The 25,921-nt window shown below is 45.7% G+C and overlaps 1 protein-coding gene across 1 annotated transcript; it reads left to right on the top strand.

The window, feature by feature from the left end:
* Positions 1-4,502: 4,502 nt before the first annotated feature.
* Positions 4,503-24,361, top strand: LIG3 (DNA ligase 3). Its single transcript, XM_044676207.1, has 20 exons — positions 4,503-4,527; positions 4,687-5,243; positions 6,147-6,290; positions 11,661-11,858; positions 12,179-12,330; positions 12,514-12,680; positions 12,818-12,895; positions 13,155-13,323; positions 15,329-15,484; positions 16,521-16,652; positions 17,091-17,170; positions 18,417-18,504; positions 18,890-18,967; positions 19,401-19,524; positions 20,364-20,506; positions 21,162-21,236; positions 21,324-21,470; positions 22,344-22,551; positions 23,055-23,146; positions 23,753-24,361. The coding sequence occupies exons 2-20, from the start codon at positions 4,691-4,693 to the stop codon at positions 23,984-23,986; spliced, it is 3,018 nt and encodes a 1,005-aa protein (XP_044532142.1). The 5' UTR covers positions 4,503-4,527; positions 4,687-4,690; the 3' UTR covers positions 23,987-24,361.
* The last annotated feature ends 1,560 nt before the right edge of the window (positions 24,362-25,921 follow it).

The following is a 25,921-nucleotide window of genomic DNA, read 5'->3' as shown; positions in this document are numbered from 1 at the left end:
CTCCATATCCACAAGGCACCCCACCCCCACAGGTAACCCTATATGACATCCCGCTGCCCCACCTGTCCACCTACCTAGATGTGGCAACCCGCCCCTTCCCAACCTCGCCTTCAGCCACTGTAACTACGCGCTACCCCACACATAGGGGTCCCCATCCCACCATACACACACATACTCACTGGTAGTGCCTCCGGCACGCTTGTAGGGTCCTCTATGATACACACACCTCGCTACCGGTAGCATTGTCCCAAGCCCTCCCCCCACACACACACACAAGTATCACACAGGCACAGAGTTCGTCTGCCCTCCTGCCCCGCCCCCGTTCCGGTGGTCTTAGGAAGTCCCCCTCTCTCCAGCTCCCTCGTCCGTTTTCTGCTTTTTTGCGATAACTGATTTTCTGATTCCCCTTTTCAGCCACCCCAAGAGGCACTGACCAATATTACCCACTGCTTGGGGTATCCTAGAGGGCAAGGCTTTGTTATCCTCAAGTTTGGTCTTGGTCCCTTAAGTGCAGTAGGGCTCCCCCCACCTTTGGGTGCAGCAAAGTTCTTAGGTTACTATTCTCTACTTTCTCCATCTGTCTCTCTTTTCATTTCTTATCAAGCCTCCTCCTCCCCAACCAGCTGCTCTTATCCTTGCCTTTGAAGGCTAAAAAAAAGTCGCTGCTCTTTCTAGAAAGCATCAAAGGAAACCCTTTCAGTACAAAGAGGCAGAAAGTTGCCCAGCCAGTTGTGACAGCCATGACTAAAACTCTCTTAGACTTTGCTGACAGGTGGCAGTTTAGACTTTGGTGGTTTCGTTTTAATTACCTTACAGAATGTTTAGCTGAACTGCTCAGCAGATCAGAGGGCTAAGGAACCTCAACCAGACCAGCCATGGGGCTCCAGCAACTTCTGTTTGGAATATCTGACAAGTATCTGAGAAAGTATCCTCTGGAAGGAGGATATCTATGTGATTTGAAGCCTTCAAATGTGATGAGCATTAGGGAAGGGAGAAGGGGATGATCCTAGTGTTATTCTTTGTTAGATAGAATAGACTTTTAGAATGCCTTCCCTAGTTTATACTCTAGCTCTTTCTCTGAAAAGCTTGGTCTAAATTGAACAACAATGTCTTCCAGCTGATTTGTTTTGTTATTTCATAAAGACTTTATCCTCTGATTGATTTGCAGTTGGTAGTAGCTTTCTGACCCTTTTGCTGTAAATTCTTCTGGCTTCCTTTTGCACCCAGTACCAATAACATTCCCATTTCACATTCAGGTAGTTGCTGAGCTTTAACCCAACCTGTTGATATACCGAAGAAACTGTAATTTAAGTTATTCTTTCTGAATAATTGCATTTTCTGCTTAATAAGGAGCTAATGTATATATCATGAATCACTTATTTTTCAAGGTTTAGATAAAGCAGTAGTGGTGAGGCTCTAGACTAAGAATCTAGAAACCTAGGTTCTCATTTCTGTTTTGCTACTCACCTTTTTTACTTTTAGGTGAGTTATGACCTCTGGACCTCAGTTAGGGATGTGGGTGGGAGGAAAACTAGATCATCTTTTCAACTCTAGCATTCTTTGATTCTGTTAAATTGTTATAACTTAATGCTTAACTATATTATATAACTAAGTGAACCACCAGGCTTGGAGGACTCATCTTTCTGAGTTCAAATGTGACCTTGAATATTTACTAGCTGTGTGATCTTGAGCAAGTCATTTAACCTTATTTTTGCCTCAATCTTTACAATGAGCTGGAGAAGGCCATGGCAAACCACTCCAGTACCTTTGCCAAGAAAACTGCAAATGGGGTCATGTAGATTCAGACACAATTGAACAACTATGTAATTAACACTAATACTATATTGAATTTGATATAATTTCAGTTTTTAAAAAGACAGTGAAGGATCTTGCATAAGGATCTTCATTATGAACATTGGTTATCACTATACAATGTATCATTTTGTTAGGTTACCACATTGTAAACTAGATTGTTCTATATTGGATTTCTTTGAAACAAGAATCTTCTTGTATTATCAAGCAATCAAAAACATATTATACACCTACTGTGCTAATTTCTGGGGATACATAGACAAAAGTGTCATATTCCCTGCCCTCAGAAATCTTACATTCCTGTACCAGGAGTCTACGTGTACTTATTTGAGTATATGTAAAGTAGATAAAAGGTGTTGGATTGGAGGAGGTGAGTGGGGGAAGGATATATAACATCTGGGTAGAACCATGAATGACCATATGTAGAAAGTGGTACTTTAAGGAAGTTTGAAAGACAAGAGATTCTAAGAAAGGTAGGTTAGGAAAGAATTCATACCTGCTATGAAGAACTACTCAAATCAACAACATTATACTAGGCCCTGGGCTAAGAGCTGGGGATACAAAGAAAGACAAATACACAAGCTCTGCCCTTAAAGAGTTCCCATTCCAGTGGGGAGCACAACATGTAAACACCATAAACAAACAAGATAACAAGCAAGACAAATGGAAAATCTCAGAAGAAAAGTGTTGGCATTAAGGGGGATTGATACAGGAAATGAAGTGTAGTTTATGAGGAACAGTAAGAAGATCAGTTTGTACTATAGAATATATGAAGAGGGAGATAGGATGGCTGGAAAGGTAAGTTTGGGTAAGGATATGAAGTGTTTTACATACCAAAAAGGAGTTTGTATTTGGTTCTGGAAATAATAGGAAATCTCTACAGTTTTCAAAGGAGAGTGACATGGTTGGACCTGCACTTTAGGAAAATCATTGGCATTTTTGATTTGGGTCAGGAGACTAGAGTTTAAGAAGAGATCAATTTGGCTGTAGCAGATAGGCAATAGTTCAGTTAAGAGTTGATGATACACCAAAACATTTCCTTATAAAAACTATGGGGAGGGGGCAGCTCGGTAGCTCAGTGGAATGAGAGCTAGGCCTAGAGATGGGAGGTCCTAGGTTCAAATCTGGCCTCAGACACGTCTCAGCTGTGTGACCCTGGGCAAGTCACTTGACCCCCATTGCCTACCCTTGCCACTCTTCTGCCTTGGAGATACACAGTATTGGCTCCAAGGCAGAAGGTAAGGGTTTAAAAAAAAAAAAAAAAAAAAAAAGAGTTGATGAAAGACCTGAACTAGGATGATGGCTTTATGGATGGAGAGAAAGGAATAAGTGTGAGAGACATTGTGGAGATAAAAATAACAAGATTTGGCAAATGTTTGGATATGTGTGGTAAGGGAGAAGTATTGAGAATAACACCAAAGTTCTGAACATGGGTAGCTGTTGGAATGTTGGTTACTTAAACAGAAACAGGGAAGCATGTAAGAGGGGTAGTTTTGGAAGGGGGAAGAAAATGAGTTCTATTTTGGAAGTGTTGAGTTTGAAATGCCTACAGGACATCTAATTCCAAAGGTCCAATTTTTTTGATGTGAGATCTCAGGTGAGAAATTAAGGCTGGATATCTATAGTTAAGAGTTACCTTCATGTTCAGTTGTTTCAGTTGTGTCCACTCTTTGTGACCCGATTCAGAGTTTTCTCTGCAAAAATACTGGAGTGGTTTGCCATTTTCTTTAGTTCATTTTATAGATAAGAAAACTGAGGCCAACAGGGTTAAGTGACTTGCCCAGGGTGACATAAAACTATAAGTGTCTGAAGCTAGATTTCAACTCAAGAATATGAGTCTTCCTGACTACCAGCCCAACACTATGCCACATAGCTGCATAAAAATGGTAATTATATCAAGGAGAGTTAAGGTCACTGAATATAGAGAGAAGAAAAGGAGAATTAGGACACAGAGCTTTTATATTTACTACTATTAGAGGGCTTTAATGTAGATGATGATCTAACAAAGGAGGAATAGATCTATAGAGGACAGTCTCAAGAGAGCAGCTTCCCAAAATCCTATAGAAGAAAAGATTGTCTAAGAGAAGAGGATGGTCAGTAATGCCAGAATTTGCAGAAAGCTCAAGAAGGATGGAGATTAAGAAAATAATTTGATAATTAGGAGTTCTTTGGGTAAACAACTTCAGTTAAGTAGCTAGACTTGAAACCAGATTGCAAAAAGTTGAGAAGAGGAAAGGAAATGGAGGGACACTGATAGCAGACTGCTTTTCCTAGATTAACTGATAAAAGGAGGAAAGATAAAAGATAAGTAGAAGGGGTGGTAGAGGCTGGTGAAAGTTTCTTTAAAATGGGAGTATCAGGAAAAGAACTAGCCAATAGGGAGAAATTGAAAATTAGAGGGAGGAAATGATTGAGGGCAATTATCAGACAAGAAAGGGTTGGCCTTGGTGACAAGGGTCACCTTCTCATCAGAGATTGGAGTAAAGGAGATATTAGGAAATGATATTCATGGGGTTATGATGAGATACTGGGAGAAGAGAAAACTCATAGACAATGGCCTCTTTTTTCTTTTCAGTAAAGAACAAAAGTTGGAGTCCCGAGCTAAAAGGGTAGCTTGGGGACTCAAGGAGAGAAGACTTTAGAAACAGCCACTATGGGCAGAGAGATAGAAAATCAGTTGGAGAGGAGTTGCCTTCCCAATTTGTAGTGGATCTGGTAAGCCCAATGAGGTGATTTCCTTAAACTTCATTCAATACTGTTTGAGTGGAAGTGGATTACCTTATGAAAAATGCTTAATTATTCAGCTTAGTTTATAGACCTAAGGACTGCAGTCAAAATTTTCATTTCTCCCCTTTTTCTGCCTATCTTTTATAGCTGGATGCCTTTGGCTTTGGCTATCCTCTTCCAGCAAGCTTGCAGAGTTCTTGGCCAAAGGAAAGTATCACATTTGCTCCAAGAGCCATTCCATTGGCAGCTAAGTAACTGGCTCTTCAATGTGTCAGGAGCAGGTCACTTTCATGGCTCCTGTCTCCTTGTGAAGAAAAGGCCTTCTCTCTGGTTCAGGGGGAACAGCCCAAGACCATCTACTGCTCGCTTTACCTTCCTGCCAGTGTCACATGTGGGGTTCTGCACAGGTGCTTCTGAGATGGCTGAACAACGGTATTGTGTGGACTACGCCAAGCGTGGCACAGCTGGCTGCAAGAAATGCAAGGAGAAGATTGTGAAGGGTATGTGCCGAATAGGCAAAGTGGTGCCCAACCCCTTCTCAGAATCTGGGGGTGATATGAAGGAATGGTACCATATCAAGTGCATGTTTGAGAAGCTGGAACGGGCCCGGGCTACCACCAAGAAAATTGAAGACCTGACTGAACTTGAGGGCTGGGAAGAGCTCCAGGATGCAGAGAAGGATCAGATCAGTGAGCACATTGCAGGTGAGATATGGGGAAGTACCCCTTTCTGGCAGTACTGAATGGGAATGAGTCCTACCCCATGATGAGGGCTTCGTTTTTTAACTAAGGACACTTTGGGGGAAGTGGCTGCTGTAACAGCTTACAGTAGAGTGGTCACCAAGCCTTCCATTGTGTCTTAGAAGGAACAAGCCTTCCAGGATAGACAGAAAACCCTCTTCCACATAAGGGTAAGTATAGAATATAACTGGAAGCTCTATACCTTTCCTTGTGACTTAAGTTAGTGTATTCAGCTGCTGAAAATTCTCCAGCTCTTTCTGCAATTTTAGCTTAGAGAGGTAATATAGCAGAGTGTCTAGCAAGTGGCCTTGAAGTTCTGAAACTCTGGGTTGTAGTCCTGTCCCTGAAGCCTCACTGCAATTGGACAAGTCATTTAACCTCTTGTTGCCTCAGGCAACTCTCAGATTAGAAATTGCCTTGAGAGTCCCTGATATGCAGTGGTGGAGAGAGTTATCTCATCTAAAACTCCCCACCTCTATGAAATGTACCAGGAGGGAGAGAGTGACTCTCACTCTGTGGCCTCTAGACTGTCATCCCTCTCTCTGCCTCCAAACTAGTGTAAAATGTGGAGGTATTCTTTGTCAGGGATTCTTAAGGAACCATTCTTATTGCTTGCAGTCTTAAAATCACTCTTAGAGTAAGGGATGCTGGGAGTCCTAGTTGCTGATAGAGGAACAACAGCCCAGCTGCCAACTGAATTTCTATCTGCATAGGGATTTCCTAAAGAATGGGAGAAGTTCTGGGAGGTGGTAGCAGTTGGCTTTGGAATTTGAATATCAGGTTTCTGTATCAACTTGACCTATTGGTGATCCCCCTCAGAGTGTACCTGTCCCTTCCCCTAATGGCTTTCCTGTTTGTGCCCTGTAGCACTCTCCTCAAAGGCAGCAAGCACACCAACAAAGAGAGCCACAGTTCAGGCCAAGCTGACAGCCACTGGCCAGGTGATTTCTCCACACAAAGGATCCTCCTCAGTCACTAACACCAATCCCCGGAAATTCTCTGGTTTCACAGGTAAAACAGTGTGGCCTTGGGGCCATATTTCAGGCTGGTTATTTTCTTCCTATTTCATGCTGTTATCTGGAGTTTGGGTCTTGGAAGACAGATGTGCTCTGTGCTCCATACTGTAGTAGCTTGGCCCCTTCTCTCCAGCAGAGGTAGGCTACTGCTGATATCCAGCCTCATAGGCAACAAGAAGCTTTTGGCATTTCCACTGTAGCATGGAAGAAGGACCTAGTAGTGATAATCTTTCAGTCCTTTGGCCTACGAATTTGTAACCTGTTGAAAACTTCAGACATAAGTTGTTAAATTCCTTTAGTGTAGCCTGCACATGACTTCAAAATTATTTTATTGTACTGTGGTTTTGTTCTGATGAATGCAGTACTAAAAATCATGTTCCTCACCTCCAGAACCTGAAAATAGCTGACTATGCTACACCATCCTGTCTCTTTTCCTACTTTTACTTATTTTTAATCTGATGGATTTTTGTTTCTTGTTGGTTTTCTAAAATTATTTTCTTTTTATTTATTTGTTTTTTATATTCTTTAAAAAAATTTTTTTGAGTTCCAGATTCTCTTCCTCCAGCCTCTTCCCTGACCATCAAGAAGGCAAGCAATATATCATCTGTACTTGTGAAATCATGTAAAATATATTTCCATATTAGCTTAGCAACCCTCCCAAAAAGCAAGAAAAATAAATTAAATTTTAAAAAGTCAGCTCTTAGAGTTCATCAATTCTTGCTCTTTAGAAGGTGGATAGCTTAGGAATTGTCTTGAATCACTGTCTTGAACAGAGTAACTAAGTCTTCCACAGTTTATCATCTTTACAATATTGCTGTTACCATATACAGTGTTCTAGATTTTGCTCATTTTTCTTTGCTTCAATTCAAATAAGTCTTTTCAAGTTTTTCTTAAGTGATCCTCCTCATCATTTCTTATAGCACAATAGTACCCCATTAAACTCATATGCTACCCCTTGTTCAGCCACTCCCCAATTGATTGGCATCTCTTCGATTTCCAGTTCTTTGCCACCACAAAAAGAGTTGCTATGAATATATTTGTACATATGGATCCTTTTCCTTTTCTTCTGAACTCTTTGAGATCCAAACCTTTTTGCATTATTGCTGAGTCAAAGGATATGTAGTTTTATAATGCTTTAGGCATAGTTCCAAATTATGCTCCAGACTGGTTGAACCAGTTCACAATCCTATCAGCAGTACATTAGTTTTTCCACATCCCTTCTAAGCATTTGTCATTTTCCTTTTCTGTCAAATTAGCCAAACTCTGAAGTGTGAGGTCACTTTAATTTGCATTTCTCTAATCAATAGTTATTTAGAACATTTTAAATATGATTATAAATAGTTTTGATTTCTTCTTTTGAAAACACCCTGTTCATATCCTTTGACAATTTATCATTTGGGGAATGGGAGTTACTAAATTCTTATAAATTTGGTTCAGGTCCCTACATATGAGCAATAAAGCCTTTGTCACAGAAGCTTGCTGTAAATTTTCCCCCAGCTTCCTGCTTTCCTTCTAAACTTGGCTGCATTGGTTTTGTTTTTGCAAAAACTTTTTAAATACATGAAATCAAAATTATCCATTTTACTTTTCATCATCCTCTTTATCTCTTGTTTGGTCATGAACTCTTCTCTTATCCACAGATCTGACAGGTATAATTTTTCCATGCTTCCCTAACATGCTTATGATATGTCTAAATAATGTACCCATTTTGACCTTATCTTAGTAAATACAGTGTGAGGTATTGGTCTTTGCCTCAGCTCTGCCAGACTGCTTTCCACTTTTCCCAGCAATTTTTGTCTAATAAGTGGGGTTCTTGCCCCCAAAGCTAGGATCTTTGGGTTCATCAAATACTAGATTACTATTGTCATTTACTATATGTACCTAATGACTCTATTCCTTAGCCAGTACCAATTGGTTTTTTTTTCTTTTCTTTTCTTTTTTTTTTTTAACCCTTGTACTTCGGTGTATTGTCTCATAGGTGGAAGACTGGCAAGGGTGGGCAATGGGGGTCAAGTGACTTGCCCAGGGTCACACAGCTGGGAAGTGGCTGAGGCCGGGTTTGAACCTAGGACCTCTTGTCTCTAGGCCCAACTCTCACTCCACTGAGCTACCCAGCTGCCCAGTACCAATTGGTTTTGATGATTACTGCTACAGTTTGAAATCTGGTTCTGCTAGGCTATCAGGCTTTTTGTAAAAACTTGAATTTTTTTTTTTTTTTTTTTTTATCCTGGGACTCCATTCTAGGAGCATAGGGCCACAACCAGTAGGCAATGGGACACACAGTCACTCAGGGAAGTGTCTGAGCCCGGACTTGAACCTAGGACCTTTCGTCTCTAGGCCTGGCTCTCAATCCACTGAGCTAGCCCAGCTGCCCCTACTTTAGGTTGCAGTTTCTTTAGCAGATGTAATTTTTACAGGGTGGGGTTGCTAGCCCCACGCCCAACCCTCCTCCTTTTTTCATCCGGGCTAGGGACAGTCCTTGGCCCAGGAGTGGTAAGGGTGGGCAGTAGGGGTCAAGTGACTTGCCCAAGGTCACACAGCTGGAAGTGTCCGAGGCCGGACTTGAACCTAGGACCTCCAGTCTCTAGGCCTGGCTCTCAATCCACTGAGCCACTCAGCTGCCCCAATAATAAAATAATAAATAATAATAAAAACTTGAATAGTCGAGACAAAATAAGAGTTGAAAGATAGTTATTAATTGTTGGCAAGACAAAAAAAATGAATTTCTTTTCTTACTTCCACTGTAAACAGCATATAATCATAGAAATTCATATGAGTTAAAGTATGTTATAGGGTCGAGGGAAAGGATATGTGGAGTAGTGAAAAGAATCTATAATTGGAATCAGAAGACCTCCATTCAAACCCTCACTCTGCTTTTACTATCTCAGTGTCTTTGTCTAACCCATGAGGCCTCACTGAGCCTCCTCATCTGTCAAATAAGACAGCTAGCCTGTATGATTTCTAAAATGTCTTCTAGATCTTAATTCTGTGACCCTAGTACTTCCTTATGATGATATCAGTGGAGCACCATTACAACATCAAGAATCAGCATGTTTTAAACAAAAGCTAGCTTTATAATGGGATTTTTGCTGGGATTCTTTGAAGGGTGGGCCATGATAGACTTTCAGAGAAGAGAGAGTAGTGCTGATGAAGATCAGTCATACCAGGAAATAGGATGAGAGAAACTTATTTTTTATACTTAGGAGGTCTCATTTATGCTGAAACCTAGCTGAGCTTTGACCTCAAAATTTATTCCTCAAATTCCCCTGGCCCCTACAGGGATGCTCTTTGGAATAGTAGGCCTGTGGATTGCAGATAAGGATGGATCAAAAATTTGTAAAAAATTAGACAAGAGGATAGCTTGCATCAGCAGCAGATTTGCTAATGATATATTATTACCAGCACACAAAATTAAATTTGCTTTGCAATTGAAGTGAGAAGGGGAAAAGGAAAACTCTTAATTTGATTTGGAAATTCTTCAAGGATCTGGCAGGAAATCTTGTTTATTGACCATCTTGTATTTATCCATTTTGAAAGGATAGGGAGGGATGGAAATTGGGGGATTTCTCAGATTGGTCTGACTCTTCTGTTCTGAATTCCAATAGCATAAAGTTGGACCTTAGTTCTTCTGTAAGGAGGCTCCATTAAGGTGGTATAGGATGTATACCAGTCACCTTTTCGTCTAGTATCTTTGCTCTCTAGAGGTCAGCTTTGAGATTGTGGGAGTGTCTGTCTTTAAAGTAAATGGAGCACTTTACATGCTCCGTTTTACCCTAAATTACTTCATGACCTATTTTTATTAGTTGGTGTCATCTTTCACCAAGTAAAGTTTCCCATCTTTTCAGTCTTAATTTTCTCTTTACTTTCTCTTCAATTTCCTTCATGCCATTTAAATTGAATTGCTAAGTCTTGTTGATTCCACCTCCTCATCATGTCTTGTACCTGTCTGCTTACCTCATCTCTTACCATCCCCACCATTATCTCTTCTCACCCATTACAGTCTCCTCATTGATCTCTACACTTCCATATCTTTTCCTTTTCAAATATGTCCTCCACACAATCACTTAATAAACATTCCTAAAGTTTAGGTCTAATCTTGTCCTACTTAAGAAGCATCCGTAGCTTCTGTACCTACTTATCTACCCTAGAATAGAAGCTCCTTGAAGGCTAGGACTGTCTTCCTTTGCATTCCTAGTTCCTAGCACATAATAGGCATGTAACAAATGCTTGTCTCTTGATTGACTGGGCTTTCACTCATCTTTCTCTTCCCTAGAATAGTCTCTCAATATTGTCCATTCTATAGTTAATTGCAGTTGTCTTTAGTTATTTACGTAGTACAGTACTTTAAAGGAGAAGCCTTAAAAAAGAGAGAGTGAGAAGCCTTAAATCCTGACAAGTATTTTATTAATTGCCTCCTACATGCCCTTAGGCACTGGAGATTCAAATACAAAGAATGAAATAATCCCTTCTCACTGGGAGCTAACAATTCTCCAGGAGAGACTAGAAGGACATAGATAAGTATACTTACGATAATTATAAAGAAATAGAAAGCACTACTACTAGGTAGTTTCAGGGGAGGTACTAGCTGTTGGTGGGACTGGAAAGGTTTCATGTGAAGGCCATATTTGAGCTTTGTCTTGAAGGAAGAGAGATTCTGAAAATATTGGCTTCCCAGGCCAACTGTGGGGACAACCTTCCTACCTGTTCTCTTTCCTCATTCCAATCCATCCTTTATTCCACTACAAACCAGACTATTCAAGATGCCTACTCCATTGCTCAAAAACCTTCTCTCTCTCCCGAATAACTGTCAACAAAAGACCTTGATATTCAAAGTTCCCTGTAATTTAATGCCAATGCCACCCTCCCTCTAGCCTTGCTTCACATCACTCCATGCCACTTGTCCCTCTCTTATTCTTTCCCACCGGCATTACCTTTAACTAGAAGGCTGTTTCTTCTACCTTCTCCCTACTGCTTATTTCTACATTCCCTTCTGCTTACTGAAATCTTACTTTTAAAAAGACTCTTCCAGTGTACTCCTCCATTCCATGAAGCTTCCTCTAATCTCTTCTCCCATCAGAAATGAGATCTCTTGTGACACTTTTTTCTTTTTAAACCTCTCACAAAGCCCTTCGGTCTGATTTTACAGTTTGAGCTATCTATGTTTTATATCCCTTAGTAGATGGTAAGCTTCTTGAGGGAAGGGAAAATGTCATATTTAATGGTTTATATCTCTTGAGTACCTGGCATATAAAAAGAATTTAATGTTTCAATTTATTAATTAGCCTGGATACTCTGGGTCAGCCTTGGTGAAGGGAAGGCAGTAATCTTTTCTTAATACTTTCCTTTCTTTATATTTCCCCAACAGCTAAACCAGGCACCTCTAAGGGACCTGTCTCATACCTCACCCCCAAGCCCACTCTGTCAGCTAGAAAGTGTGACCCAAAGCACAAAGACTGCTTGTTGCGGGAGTTTCGGAAACTGTGTGCCATGGTGGCTGACAAACCCAGCTACAATGTGAAGACCCAGATCATCCATGACTTCCTGCAGAAAGGATCAGGCGGTGGTATGAGACTTGACCCATTTTAAGATGAATGGTCACCGCTTGCTTAGCTACCCTGCCTTCAATCTGAAGAGTTCACTTTGCCATCTTTCCTCTGCTCTTGAGAGCTAGAAAATCATCTCCCTTTTTGGTGGTGGCTGAAAAAACCAGAAGTACTGAGATATGACTTGCTCAAAACCCCAAAGCAAATGATACCCAGTCTTTCATAGAATCTTCCATCTTCCTAGATTTATGCCCTAACCCTTGGATCTTCCTCTTTTCTTTGTCCATTTTGAAGTAATTTCCATTTCTCATGAGGAATTCCTTTCCCCCCCCATTTCCAGATGGTTTCCATGGTGATGTGTACCTAACAGTGAAGCTACTCCTGCCAGGTGTCATTAAAAGTGTTTACAACCTGAATGACAAACAGATTGTGAAGCTTTTCAGTCGGATTTTTAATTGCAGTCAGGACGACATGATCAGGGACTTAGAGCAGGTCAGTATCCAGGGAGGGAATAGATGGAGAGAAAGTTATTGTGCCTTATTTGGGGGGCAGGGTAACTTGTCCTGAAGAGGAGACACTTTTTACTTGAAAATTTTGGGGTGATAGCTGAAAATTTCTGCCATTTCTTGGCAGTGTCAGTGAATTGTGCTGGGGTGTTTTGGTTTCTGGAGACAGGGAGATGTGTCAGAGACTGTGCGCGTGTTCTTCGAGCAGAGCAGGTCCTTTCCCCCAGCAGCCAAGAGCCTCCTCACCATACAAGAAGTAGATGAGTTTCTTCTTCAGTTGTCCAAAGTCACAAAAGAGGATGACCAGCAAAATGTGCTACAGGACATTGCCTCCAGGTGAGGAACCAGCCCCAATGTAGATAGCCAGCCAACCAAGGGATGGACCAGTGCTGAAGAGCTAATGTCCCTTGACACTTAAGCTTTTCAAAGCTTGACACTTCAGAGGAGAAGTAAACTTTCTCCTTCCCCCTTAGGTGTACTGCCAATGACCTCAAGTGTATCATCAGGCTCATCAAGCATGATCTCAAGATGAATTCGGGGGCTAAGCATGTGTAAGTATCAGACCCTTTGTCTGCCCAGTAGGCTGCTAGTTGGAGTAGGTTTGGGCTACTGCTGACAGCCCCTCAGACAAGTCACATTTTCCCTTCTCTGGTGCATTCTGGGGTGAACTACAGGCCCTCTCTGTAGTAGTGTAGACCCTATTACCAGAGAGAGTCTACAGTCACTTGAGTAGTCCTGTTGTTCCAGGATGCCAGCTTTCATTCCTGGGAGTAACTGCTTTGGGGTCTTTGTCTCCTCCTCTTTGAGCAGGCTGGATGCCCTGGATCCTAATGCTTATGAAGCTTTCAAGGCCTCAAGGAACCTCCAGGACGTGGTAGAACGTGTCCTGGAAAACCAGCAAGAATCTGAGAAGGTGCCAGGCATGAAGCGGACACTCAGTGTCCAGGCATCTCTTATGACCCCTGTGCAGCCCATGCTGGTAAAGAAAGTTCTCTGGCCCTTCTGGCCTCTCTTCTTCCCAGACCCTGCTTGTGCCCCATCATTTTGTCTCCAGGACACTTGGAGCAGTTTACAGGTCCAAGTCCTTAATGTGCATGGAGACTGGAAAAGACAGCAAAGGTGGGACGAGAATGTCTTTCCTATTTGCCCTACACTGATTACATGTGTGACCACGGGCAAATCCCTATTCTTTGTTGGCTTCCCATTTCTCCTTTGTGAAATGAAGGCTTGGACTATATTCGATGAGGTCCCTTCCAGGCCCAATCCCCTGTGATGCTCTCAAGCACCTCTCCAGGTACCCAGGTCAAAGATGGGGATCAACCATTTGTAGCACCAGATTTTCTGCTCTGCTTCAAGTTCTTAGAAGTGAGAGACAGATTTGTGCCCCCAATATCAGAATATTCAAGGTTTCCTCTGCTTTCAGATCTTGGTTCCACAGAGATTATTTCCAGCATCTGCTTATTTCATGGGAAATGAGATTTATCTTTCTGGTCTCTTAGTTTTCCCATCACATGAATTCACTACTAAAAGTCTTTACCGATTTAGCAGAGCCCCAAGCAGATGCCATGAAAGACTCTCCAGCACTATACTTGGCAGTGAGCACTGTCAGATTTTCCTGATAGTTAAAAAGACGTCATTTTGAGTTATTTTGTTTTTCTCTTTTCCTCCATTGGATGCCCCCTCCCTCCCCCTTCCCCCCACCGCCACCATGGCATATGACCTTATGTTTAGGGCAGGGAACATGAATTTAAGATGGAGAAGGAAAGGAATACCAGACCTCGGAGACCAGGGGGGCTTTTCATGTGGTGGTCCTTTGAGCCAGGTCCTATCTCCTGCTTTAACACGGAAACAGAAGTGTGGGCTATGAGGCTTATCACATTTGGATCATAGGGCTAGAGTCTGAGATCTTCCCAGTTCTGATGCTATGGCATCCATGATTTCCCTTCAAGAATTTCAGGCATCCATTCAGCTTTCTGCCAGTTGAGGAACCAAGTGGTAGCTCAGTTAGGCATGTGACTAAGTGATGGGTTCATGGAACTAGAGGCCTGTTTGGGGAGAAAGGGGAGAGTCACCCCAGATATCAGCTGGTCTGACCCCGCCTTATTTTAGACATACAAAAGTTATGACCTGCCATGGGTCACCCAGAGAGCCCAGTTCCTTACCATGTACTTTCCCTTACACTAAGGCTTCTAGAGGGTGGCTTCTTGTTATCTGGTGGCAATCTGTGAACCAGAGCCCTTAACTAGTATGCATGTGCCGTGTGGTAAATTGATGTTTTTAAGTGACCCTGAAGCCCTGCTGGATTTTGAAAGTACTTTTTTTTAAAGTTCTTTCTGGTCTATTCAAGATTATGACATGCAGTATGACTTCAGGTAAATATACCTTGTGTTGCATAGTTCCTTGAAAAGTCGTCCTTTAGATGTAAAAAGGAAATATAACTCTAGTGCAGACTTAATACATTAAAGTCAGACTCCAGTGCCTCCTTGTGGTGTAAAGGTGACCCTGCTTTGGTGGAGGCCACACCAGGCATGCACACCCTTGACATTGGAGGTCCTGCCAATCTGGAGAGGCGGTGTCTGTCATCTGAAGGACTCGCCTCCCTCGGCCCAGTGACACCTTACCTGATGGGTTAGTCACTAGGGTGTGTAGATTTTTTTTTTTTTGCCACAGCAAATACACCGGAGAATAGAAGGCTTATAATCTCAGTCAAAAATGACCAGAAGTGGCCATATAGAGAGGAATCATCCATCTTTTGAAATATTAGATTAAGCCATTCATCTCCTTTTTCCATGACCATACCAGGTAATAAGAGTTTATCTTGTAAGCCATTGCTCTCCCACCCTTACCTCTCTAGGCCATCCTCACCCTATCCTTAGTGGGGGAATCCACAGACTGAGATAGAATGAAGACCAGTGTAGAGGCTCCTGGGGCCCTTCTGTGGGCCTGTCTGTTCCTGACCACATCACCTCCTTCCTTCCCACCAGGCTGAAGCCTGCAAATCCATTGAGTATGCAATGAAGAAGTGTCCCAATGGGATGTTCTCTGAGATCAAGTATGATGGTGAGCGGGTACAGGTGCACAAGAACGGGGACCAGTTCAGCTACTTTAGCCGCAGCCTCAAGCCAGTCCTGCCTCACAAAGTAAGTGCCCTCAGTCTCTCCAAAGCCCTTTCCCTTAGCCTGGTCAGGGAGCCTCCACTACAGGAGAGCACAGTTAGTACTTAGGGCCAGAGCTTTGATGCATAGCAGTCAGACAGTTGGTTCCAGGAGCACTAGAGGGAAGCAAGGGCTCTTTCTGGCAGGCATTGTTAGTTTAGATAAAATTGTTCAGTGTGGCCCAAATGAAACAAATGCAGAACTCTCCACTGTTGGTCTGGTATTCAAAATGGAGATGGATGAGCTCGTGCCTCCAGATGAAAGCTTTTCTTTTGGCTTCCCCCTCAGTGTTTATTCATACCTGAGCTGCTGCTGCATTGTTTTTATGGGATGAAGTCATAGTGTAATAGAGTGGGTATTCACCTTTCTGTTAGCTATTTCATCAGTTCAGGGCAGGGGGTTCCTAGAGGGCCTGGGCATCCAGGGCTTTTTCTGGGCATAGTCCTTGTAGCTAGTGTGGGACAGCACTGCTGGCCATCTCCAGCTGTGGCGTTCTTGATAGCTGTGCACTGCTTCAGGGGGGGAAGGTGGAAGCCCAGGAGTGCTCTGTCCTGAGCCCACATGCACCTGCCACAGGGATAGCCATGCTTGTACTGAGGCCACCTGACTTCTGTTTTACCCCATCTGACCACACTCGGCCTTTATTCCATACTCGCATAATTCGTTTTTCTTCCCTGATTATACAAATATACAGGCCCAATGCCTCAGTATCTTCCCTCTCTGTTTGGCCCTTCCTTTTCCTGTGTTTAATGATGCTTATGACTTTCATTTGGAGACCAAACATAGACCACCAGTTCAAGAATTGGACATTGCAATACTGAGTGCAGATAAAAGTCCAAAATCTGACATTTTAAATGGTTGAGTCAAGTAGATAAAGTATAAACAAACATTGGCTTCTATTTGTTACTCTTCTTATCTTCCCTTTCATGAAAATTATTTCTTCCCATAAATCATTCATTCCTGTGGGCCAGCTCATCCTATCCCTGCAGCCCACCAAACTAAGCTATCTTTTTGCCTCCAGGTGGCCCATTTTAAGGACTACATCCCCCAGGCTTTCCCAGGTGGCCAGAGCATGATCCTAGATGCTGAGGTTCTTCTGATTGACACCAAAACAGGCAAACCTCTGCCCTTTGGGACTCTGGGTGTGCATAAGGTACAATGTGGGAGAATTGCCAGACTCTATACGTGAGTGTGTGTGTATACTTGCACAAGCATACTCTATTGGTTTAAAATTGAGGGTAAAGTATATTTGTTTTGAGTGGGGTTTCTTTTTAGCTAGTAAAATGGCTCTGAAGTTATTCCTCAGTAGTGACCTCTCTCTTAGCTTTTCTCTGAAAAAAAAAGAAGTAAATGTTGGGAGTAAGATAATGATTTTTTCAACATGAACCCAATGGGAGATGTGTGCTGGGATCAGCTCCATGGCCTTATAGCTGTGACATTCCAAAGCACAAACCAATGTTTTCCAGGGGCTTCCCTTTTGGGTACCTTGAAACAGCCCACTGGCCCACCAGGTGTTAAGCACATATGTTCTCTAATGGCCTAACTGGGTATAGAGCCTGCCAGTCTCATATCATGTTGAATTCCCTTTCAGAAAGCTGCTTTCCAGGATGCCAACGTTTGCTTATTTGTGTTTGACTGCATCTACTTCAATGATGTCAGCCTGATGGACAGGTGGGGATTTTTGGCAGGAATCCTTAAATCCAGGGCTCCAGCTTTAGTTTGGAAGCCAGTGGAGAAAGATTGGACTTTTAGAACCCATAAATCATGGGGGGAATTTGGAATCCTAAAGAGAGGCATGTATTCAAAGTGTTCAGTTGAGAAACTGCCCCATAGCCAAGCTTACTAAGCTTGAAGGAAAGCCAGGTTTTCCCTCCTTGATGTGTGGTGAAACTTGGCTTTCAGAAAAACCAAACCCAGCTCCACTGGTTTTTCAGTTTGATTCTTCTGCCACAGAGAAGTAAACACAGTAGAATGTCAGGGGGTTTTGATGATCACATCATTCAGGACTTGAGATGGGCAGTTTGTCAGATAAGTGGTATTAAGGATTTCCAGGGAGCTGAGCTGACCACAGACAGGATGATCTTTGATTTAGGAATTCATGGGACACGTGCATGTATAGGAAGTAGTTTTAAGCAACAAGATGTAGTGGAAAGCATGTTGGATTTGAGGAACTTAGTTCAAGTCTCAGTGTACCATTACCTTAAGCAGTTACTGAAGTGTTTCCTTCGTCTAAACAATGAAATTTTAGAACACTCCCTAAATCATTGTTGTGAGGGAGGAACAGGGATTGTAACTTTTCCTTCAGAAAGAAGCAGAGATCATGCTATCATGATAATATCAGCACAGATATTAACCCCTACCCCCTTCTCCATCAGTTTCCTTTATCCTTGGACCCAATTCATCTCATCCTCTTTTGTATAGTCCTGGGAAAACCATAGCTACAATAAAAGAGAGAGGAGACTATTTTTTTTAGGCTCACCAAATGCCTTTCAGATCACAGGCTTTTAAACAAAATGCTGTTTGTCCCCTGTCCTACCTATGGAGCCATCTGACCTGGGGTGAGGAATAAACATCAGGATCATTTACAAATTTCTGCCAGACTCCTTGTTTAAAGCCTGACCAGGAAAGAGGCCAGACCTCCTCTGGCTTCTGGGGACAAAAAGGACATATGATCTCAGACTTTATAACTGAGTAGTTTGGAGTTCCTTGGCCATGAGTATCATCTGTCAGAAAAGCCTCTGCAGTTTATATCAAGGCAATTGGAGAATGGGGCTGTTCCCCTGTGAGCCCACCCTCAGACTAACATGTCATCTTGAATTTAGCCGCCCCTTTCTTCCATTGGGTCCTACTCAGTGCAGGCTCCAAGCTCATGACTCTTCTGAGGGCCAGCTTGACCCCTTGTCTTCTGCCCCTACAGACCATTGTGTGAACGACGGAAGTTTCTCCATGATAACATGGTCCAGATCCCCAATCGGATCCTCTTCTCTGAAATGAAGCACGTCACAGTGAGTTGCAGCACTTCCTTAGTAGTGCCTCCCACAGGATGAAGTTGACACTTAATATATTTGATCTGATTGACAACATGACAGCTCCTTCTGACTGGCCTGTGTACAGTCTGTTATGAGGAAGGAAGGATTCTGGGGACAGGGGCATTATTTCTGAGTATTGTTTCCTTCTGAACCAGATACTCTATTCTATTTTGATTTCTGATCCGTTGGCTTATATTTTTTATTTAAGAAGGGAAATGCCCAAAGGCATAAACTGTGACCTCCAAACTCCCTATAAGTAACTAGATAGTTTAGCTACCAGAAAGATAGGAGAGCTTTGGGGGAGATGGGATTTTCTGCCCTCAAACTGATGCAATGTGAATATTCTAATTCTGTCCCCCAGAAAGCTTCACATTTAGCCAATATGATCAACCGTGTCATCCGGGAAGGGCTAGAAGGACTGGTGCTAAAAGATGTGAAGGTAAGATGCTGCTTTCTATCAGAGAAATTAAATTTCTGGTTCCTTCATCTGCCCATGGCCCCCACTTCCATCCCCTTTGAGATGGCAGTCGTGTTGGTGGCAGATGGAAGCAAACTTCTAGGAAACAGATTCTTAGTTTCATGGCTGAGAATAAGTCTCTTAAGCTTTCTGAGACTCGGTTACCTATCTGTAAAATGGAGGTAATGCTTCGCAGGATCGTTAAAGGATTAGATAGGAATATATGCCCATACATTTTGTTCACTGTACAGCACAACTGAAATGACGCAGAACTGCAGATAGAATTTGTCCCTGGGGGCAACTTTTCTATGTGTAATACAGGCCCATCGTGGCATCCCATGAAACTGTCTTTGGTCTGGTATGTGGACCCCAGACAACTGTGAATTGAGCACTTTGCATTCCCTGGTCTTCTCAGGGAACCTATGAGCCAGGGAAGCGGCATTGGCTGAAAGTGAAGAAGGATTACCTGAATGAGGGAGCCATGGCAGACACAGCAGATCTGGTGGTCCTTGGAGCCTTCTATGGACAAGGAAATAAAGGTCAGTCTGAGCATTCACACGAAGGAGCCCAGGGCACACACAAGGCCCTTTGGGTGAGGGAAGCTAGATGAATTGAAGGCTGTTTCCTGGACCGCCAGAGTCCCTTGTTGCAACCTGCTGGACCCTGATGTTTGACACTCTACCTGGGCCCATCCCAGTCTTATCATAATCAGAACTACCCCTTGCCTGGAGAACTCTGAGAGCTGCAGGCTCATTAGAAGGAAAGACCAGGTAAGGAGAGTTCCTTGTGTCTACCTAGTAATCCTTCCCTAAGAAATTCAGATATCCTGATGCAGAGTGATCTAAGCAGAACCTGGAGAACAGTCTACACAGTAACAGCAATAGCAGTATTGTGGGATGATCAAACATGTGATAGACTTGGCTACTCTCATCGATACAGTGATCCAGAACAATTCTGAGGGACTTATGAAAAAGAATGTATCCACCTCCAGAGAAGGAACTGGTGGAGTAGAAATGCAGATCAAATCTATGATTTTTTCATTTGTTTATTTGGGTTTATATTGGGGGGTGGGGGTAGTTGGGTATATGGGATTCTTTACTTACCAGAATGAATAATGTGGAGATTAAAAAAATAAATAAAATTTAAAGTGATAGGGTAAAAAAATTAATTTATTGCCTTTACTTTTCAGAGTCAACACTCTGCCTCATTTCTTAACTCAAAAAGGATGGGGGGTGGGGGGGACAGGGAGCCAGCAGATTTGCATTTAAGGCCTCAAATAGTAATCTGAACTACTTGATTAGATGTCTTCGGTTAAAAGGCTTTCTCTCAGTCTCTCAGAGCTGCCCCTCTCTGTTCCCACCCCTCCTCTCTCCTGTAGGTGGCATGATGTCTATCTTCCTAATGGGCTGCTACGACCCTAGCAGCAAGAAGTGGTGCACGGTCACCAAGTGTTCTGGAGGCCATGATGATGCCACACTTGCCCGCCTGCAGAATGAGCTGGATATGGTGAAGATCAGCAAGGTAGAGTTGAATAGTGATGGGAAAAGAAGTTGCATTAGACCAAGCCACCGACTGGCCTTCTGGGAAGAAATGGTTAAAGCAACTAAAAGGGCCAAAGAGGTCACTACTTGGTCTCCCCCTTTTTTTTTTAAACCCTCACCTTCCATTTTAGAATCAATACTGTGTGTTGGCTCCAAGGCAGAAGAGTGGTAAGTGTAGGCAATGGGGGTCAAGTGACTTGCCCAGGGTCACACAGCTGGGAAGTGTCTGAGGCCAGATTTGAACCTAGGACCTCCCATCTCTAGGCCTGGCTCTCAATCCACTGAGCCACCCAGCTGCCTCTTACTCAGTCCCCCCTTCTGGTGGGGAAACTGTTGTCTAACCAATAGGAGAGGCTCCATCAGCTCAAATGTCATTAACTTCTGCTATCTGATACTATTTTATGAGAGGGTACCTTCCCAGCCTGGGAGAGGTCCAAGCAGGGGAGGGAGATGGGAGTCTCACCTTGTGGGTTAAACACCTTGAACTGAATTCTGAGCCTTCCTGTGTTGACCCTGGCCCATGGATCAATCAGCTCCATTTGCTCCACTATCTCCTCCCTTGAATTCATTCTCAGGTAAAATGGTAAACCACAAGAGGATGAGCCCCTGGTAATTGGCATCTTTCTTCTTCCTAGGACCCCAGTAAGATTCCCAGCTGGCTGAAAATCAATAAGAACTACTACCCTGACTTCATCGTTCCGGATCCAAAGGTGCCAGCTGCCCGCCCTTCCTGTCCCCCTCACTGGCCCACCTTAGAAGGTGATTTCTTCTCCCACTAATTCCCTAACTCTTTGCAGAAAGCTCCTGTTTGGGAGATCACAGGAGCTGAATTCTCCAAAGCTGAGGCCCATACAGCTGATGGCATCTCAATCCGTTTCCCCCGCTGTACTCGAATTCGTGATGATAAAGATTGGAAATCAGCCACCAACCTCCCACAGCTTAAGGTACTTGGGCTGCCTTGTGCCCCGTCCCCCCTGCCGGGCCCATTTCCAGCCTCTTTCCTTTGTTTCATCCAAGGTGAGAGGGGTAGGAATTGCCGCCTCTATCCCTCTGAGTAAGAGCAAAGGCGCAGGAGCCAGCCCTTGTTCTTTGAGTCCCTCAGGGATTCTTTTTGGTGCCTTTATCAGGAAGCTCCAGCTTTCTTTAAGATTTAAGTTCAGGATACTTGTAAGAGAGTCTCCAAGCTGGAAGGGACCTACAGGATAATGGCCTGTGAAGAACCAAAGGAGGCATTAAAAAGAGGCCTCGGAGTGCGGGCTGGAGCGGAACAGCCGCTCGGGTGTTTGGAGGGGACGCAGCTCGCTCTCCTTGGTGCCCAGAGCCACACTGGTACAGTGGGTCACAGGGAACATGGGAGGATTCGGGGTGTTGGGAAAAGCCACCTAATGCGGAGGGCCTGAGCTTTCCAGCCGTGGATGGGGCCAAAGCCATCCTTGTTGGAGTGCGGGAAGGGGCTCCTCGTTCTTGTATTTGTTGGGTTGGAGTGGCTGAGAAGTCGCCTGGCATAGTCCGCGCTCTGTAGCTGAGGCAGCTGAGGCCCAGCCTGGGAAGCCATGGACAGGATGGAAGCCCAGCTTTTGGCTTCTGGAGCGGTCCTCTTTCTCCCCAACGTGCCACAGCGTCCTTCTCTGCTAGGTGCTACCCCACAGAAGAGGCATCGCTGGTCAGAGTGTGCCTGGCCTTTGTAGCGACCCCCACCCCTGGCTGGCGGCCTCTCCTTTTGTAGGGGCACATAGAGGCGGGGCCTGATGGCAGGGGGTGAGTCGCTGTCCCATCCCACCTTCCTCAGCAGCTTCGGGGGTGTCTTGTCTCCACAGGAGCTATACCATCTTTCTAAGGAAAAGGCAGACTTCATGGTGGTGGCTACAGATGAGGGTAGTTCTGTGACTAGTGGCAGCAGTGGAGAGAATGAGGGCACCTCAGCATCTTCCACCCCTCAAAGAGCCTCCAGAGCTTCTCCCAGTGATGCCCCTGCCCAGGCCAGAAAGGCAGAAACCAAGAGGAATGTCTCCCCTGGCCCTGCAGGTAAGGTGGCTGCTGAGGAAAGGGGGAAAGGGGCAGGAGATGGCCGGGATGCCCAAGGGCTGAGTAATGATAATAATGACCTCCACTGTACATGCTATTCCAGCACCTTGCCCAGGGCAGCACAGCCAGGAAGCGGGAACTCTGAGACAGCCAAGAGGGAGAAAGCAGGGACAACAGCTGGATTTAGATTCCTAGAAGTTTCTGACTCAGTCAAGGGTTTGGGGAGGCTGAGCCTCTTCTAGCCTATGAGCCTCCGACCCTTCCCCACCTTCCGCAGCCCAGAGGCAGCCTCTTCAGGCTCCTGACCCAATTCTCCTGGGTCTTCTCAGGTCCGTTAGTGCAGGGGTTTTGATGTGCTTCGGGAGAGCTGGTTTCCTTGGCCATTTTCACACAATTTCACACAATTCTGAGGTCTGTAGGGCTCCTAAAAAGGGGGCAGAGCCTCGGGGCAAGATCCCTTTCCTGCCCATCTGGCCTGAGGGTGAGCCTTTCCTCTCCTGCAGGCTGCAAACCATCTGGGAGACCTTCCCCTGGGAAAGCGAGCGAGAAGCAGGGCCAGAAAAGGAAGGCCCCGGAGGAAGACTCCAGCCAAAAGGTGATGGCCAGGGCTGGGCGGGGAGGGGTGCCAAAGGCCCAGGGACTCCACGGGGCGCAGTCTTGGTGCTCCCCCTTCTTGGCAGTCACCCCCTGAGGCCTTCTCCAAAGGCGTGTGCAGGGGGCCGGGTCCACCCCAGAACTCAGGATACTCTCGTTGCCTTGCAGAGGAGACGGGTTGGAGAGCAGAGCAGGAGAGATGTGCATGCAGGCAGGAGGTAGAGCGGCCCAGAGGCCAGGGAGCAGCCCAGCAGCTTTTTCACCATTTGTGATTTGCATTAAAGCGGCTAAACTGCAGCCGGGTAGAGGCCTGTGTCTGCTTGGCTGTGGGTGCGGGAGGTCGGGGGGCGCCCGGGGGCAGGACGCGGCTGCCCGGCCCCCGCCCGCAGCCCTTGGCCACCCTAGGACTCCCGGTGGCCCTCTCCCACCCAAGACCCCCGCTAGCCCTCGGGGGCCCCACAGCAGCGGGGCGCCTGCTCTCTTCCTGCCCCTTCTCTGCTGCGGTGTCTGGAGCCTGCCAAGAGTAGCTCAGGGCGTGGCTAGTGCGAGCCCCGCCCCCGCGTCCTCATTAACGCTTTTCTCGCCGCCTGCGCTGTTGTGCTTGCAGACGCTGCTGGACATCTTCACGGGCGTGAGGCTCTACCTGCCGCCCTCCACGCAGGACTTCGGCAGGCTCCGCCGCTACTTCGTGGCGTTTGACGGGGATCTGGTCCAGGAGTTTGACGCGGCCTCCGCTACACACGTGATGGGTGGTGGCGGCGAGAACCCCGAGGCCCTGCGGGTCTCCCCCGAATGGATCTGGGCGTGTATCCGCAAGAGGAGGCTGGTGGCGCCGTGCTAAAGGGACGGGACGGGCCCCGGGACCAGGACTCGAGGTGCTGCGAGTGGAGGGAGGCACCGCTGAAGCCCACCTCCCGACTGCGGGGGGGGCCGGGGCCGGGGCCTGACCGACTGGGCCTCTTCTTGTTTGGGCCAGAAAGCCTGGGGAGCCGCTGCGGCCTTCTGCCCGCCTCCGGCCTGGCACTCTGGGGCAGGTCAAGGAGGAAGGGGGGAGGCCATGGCAGAACCGGTGCCTTTTCTCCCTCACGATCCCCGCTGAGCGCTTCTAAAAGGTGTTACAGACCACGTCAGGAGGGCTGAGCTGAGGGGGGAGCCCGGGGGCCCTTGGGCAGGGCCTCCAGTTTTAAAGATTAGCAGAATAAACTCCCGAAAGGCGCTCAGTGGTGTTCTTTAGCACGCAGCTGCCGGCATCCTGCTCGTCCGGGCTCCCGTGAGAAGCGCCCGGAGCTTCTCCCGACCAGTTTCCAGAAAACTTTCCATTTGAGGGGAAACAGCAACCCCCACCCAGGATCCTGGAGCCCTGGGGGGAGGGGGGAGAGACGCCCAGTCCTAGGCAGGGCCATACCCTCTGGGAGGTTGCGTGGCAGAAACTCAGACCCACCTCGTGAGGTTCAGGGCCTTCTCTAGGCAAACACCAGCCCTTCCACGGTCAACCTAGACAGAGCTGGGAGGAAATGTGCAGCCCACGCTGAGGCTTTTGGCCTTTGGGGGAGGAGGGAGACCTTCTGCTGGGGGACCAGCAAGAGAAGCAGGTCAGACAGCAGGCGCGGGGGAGGTATTTCCTGATGGTCAGGGAGAGGGAGAAGGTAGTGTGGTGCATTGGTTAGAGTCCGTTTGGGAGCCCTGAGTTCAAGTCCAGTCCCTGACACAGAAGGGAAGCTCCTTGAATGGAACTATTTCCTTCTCTCAGTATCCCAGAGCGGGTGCTAAATGCTAGCTGACAGGCTCCCGGGCCCTGGGACCAATCACTTCACCCCTCACTACCCAGAGGCCGCTCCTGGGCCTCTGATCAGGAAGGTCATCAGGCCTCAGTTCCTCAGGTGTAAAAATGAGTATAAAATAGCATCTTAATAAGATACACCACTCCACAGCCGATCTTCTGGAGTGTCTCCACCTAGTAGTAGATCAGTGGCCCTGGGGAAGCCCAAAGGACAAGCACTAAACAATACTCTGTTGAAGCCAAAGAGGGCCAACCTGTCCCCGTTTTTCAGGGCTGGGAAACTCCTGCCTCCTTTTTAGAGGTCCCCATTAGAGGGTTTCCAAGTGCTCTGTGTGGCCTGCCCTCCTCAGGCTCAGCGGGAGGCCCTGGCAGGCCAGCTCAGGACCGGGGATGGGGCCTCCCCCTTTGTCCCAAGGCAGTGACAACCGGCTAGGATGGAGGGTTCAAGCACTTGCCTTCCCTGAAGGGAAATCCTGACATGCTTTGTTTCTGCCTCAGACAGGTAAGATGTTGCCATGAAGCTGGTCCAATCATTCCATGCCCCAGAAAATGACAGATCACAACTCGCCGAACTGGGAAACAACAGGGAGGTGCTGGGCAGCTGGGTGGTTCAGTGGATAGAGCCAGGCCTAGAGATGAGAGGTTCCGAGTTCAAACATGGCCTCAGACACTTCCCAGCTGTGTTACCCTGGGCAAGTCACTTAATCCCCACTGCTCAACCCCTACTGCTCTTCTACCTTAGAAGCACACTGTAGTGTTTCTAAGACAAGGTGAGAGTTTAAAGAAAAACTTAAAGGTCCTCTAGATCCAACCCTCCCATCTTACTGGGGGCCATCTGTCTGCCCCATTCGTGACCTGCCCATGGCAAGAGCTTGGCTCCATCTTCCAGCTCCATCTTCCCAAGCACCAGCCTGAATCATGAAATTCTCCAAGAGCCAGAGGCTGTCTGTGGTGAAAGCTGCCCCCTGCTTTCACTGTTCTCCTCCCAAGAAAAAC

Source organism: Gracilinanus agilis, chromosome 4, assembly GCF_016433145.1.
Source record: "Gracilinanus agilis isolate LMUSP501 chromosome 4, AgileGrace, whole genome shotgun sequence".
Classification (NCBI taxonomy): Eukaryota; Metazoa; Chordata; class Mammalia; order Didelphimorphia; family Didelphidae; genus Gracilinanus; species Gracilinanus agilis.
The sequence above is the reverse complement of the archived record's forward strand: the minus strand, read 5'-3'. Positions and strand labels throughout refer to the sequence as shown.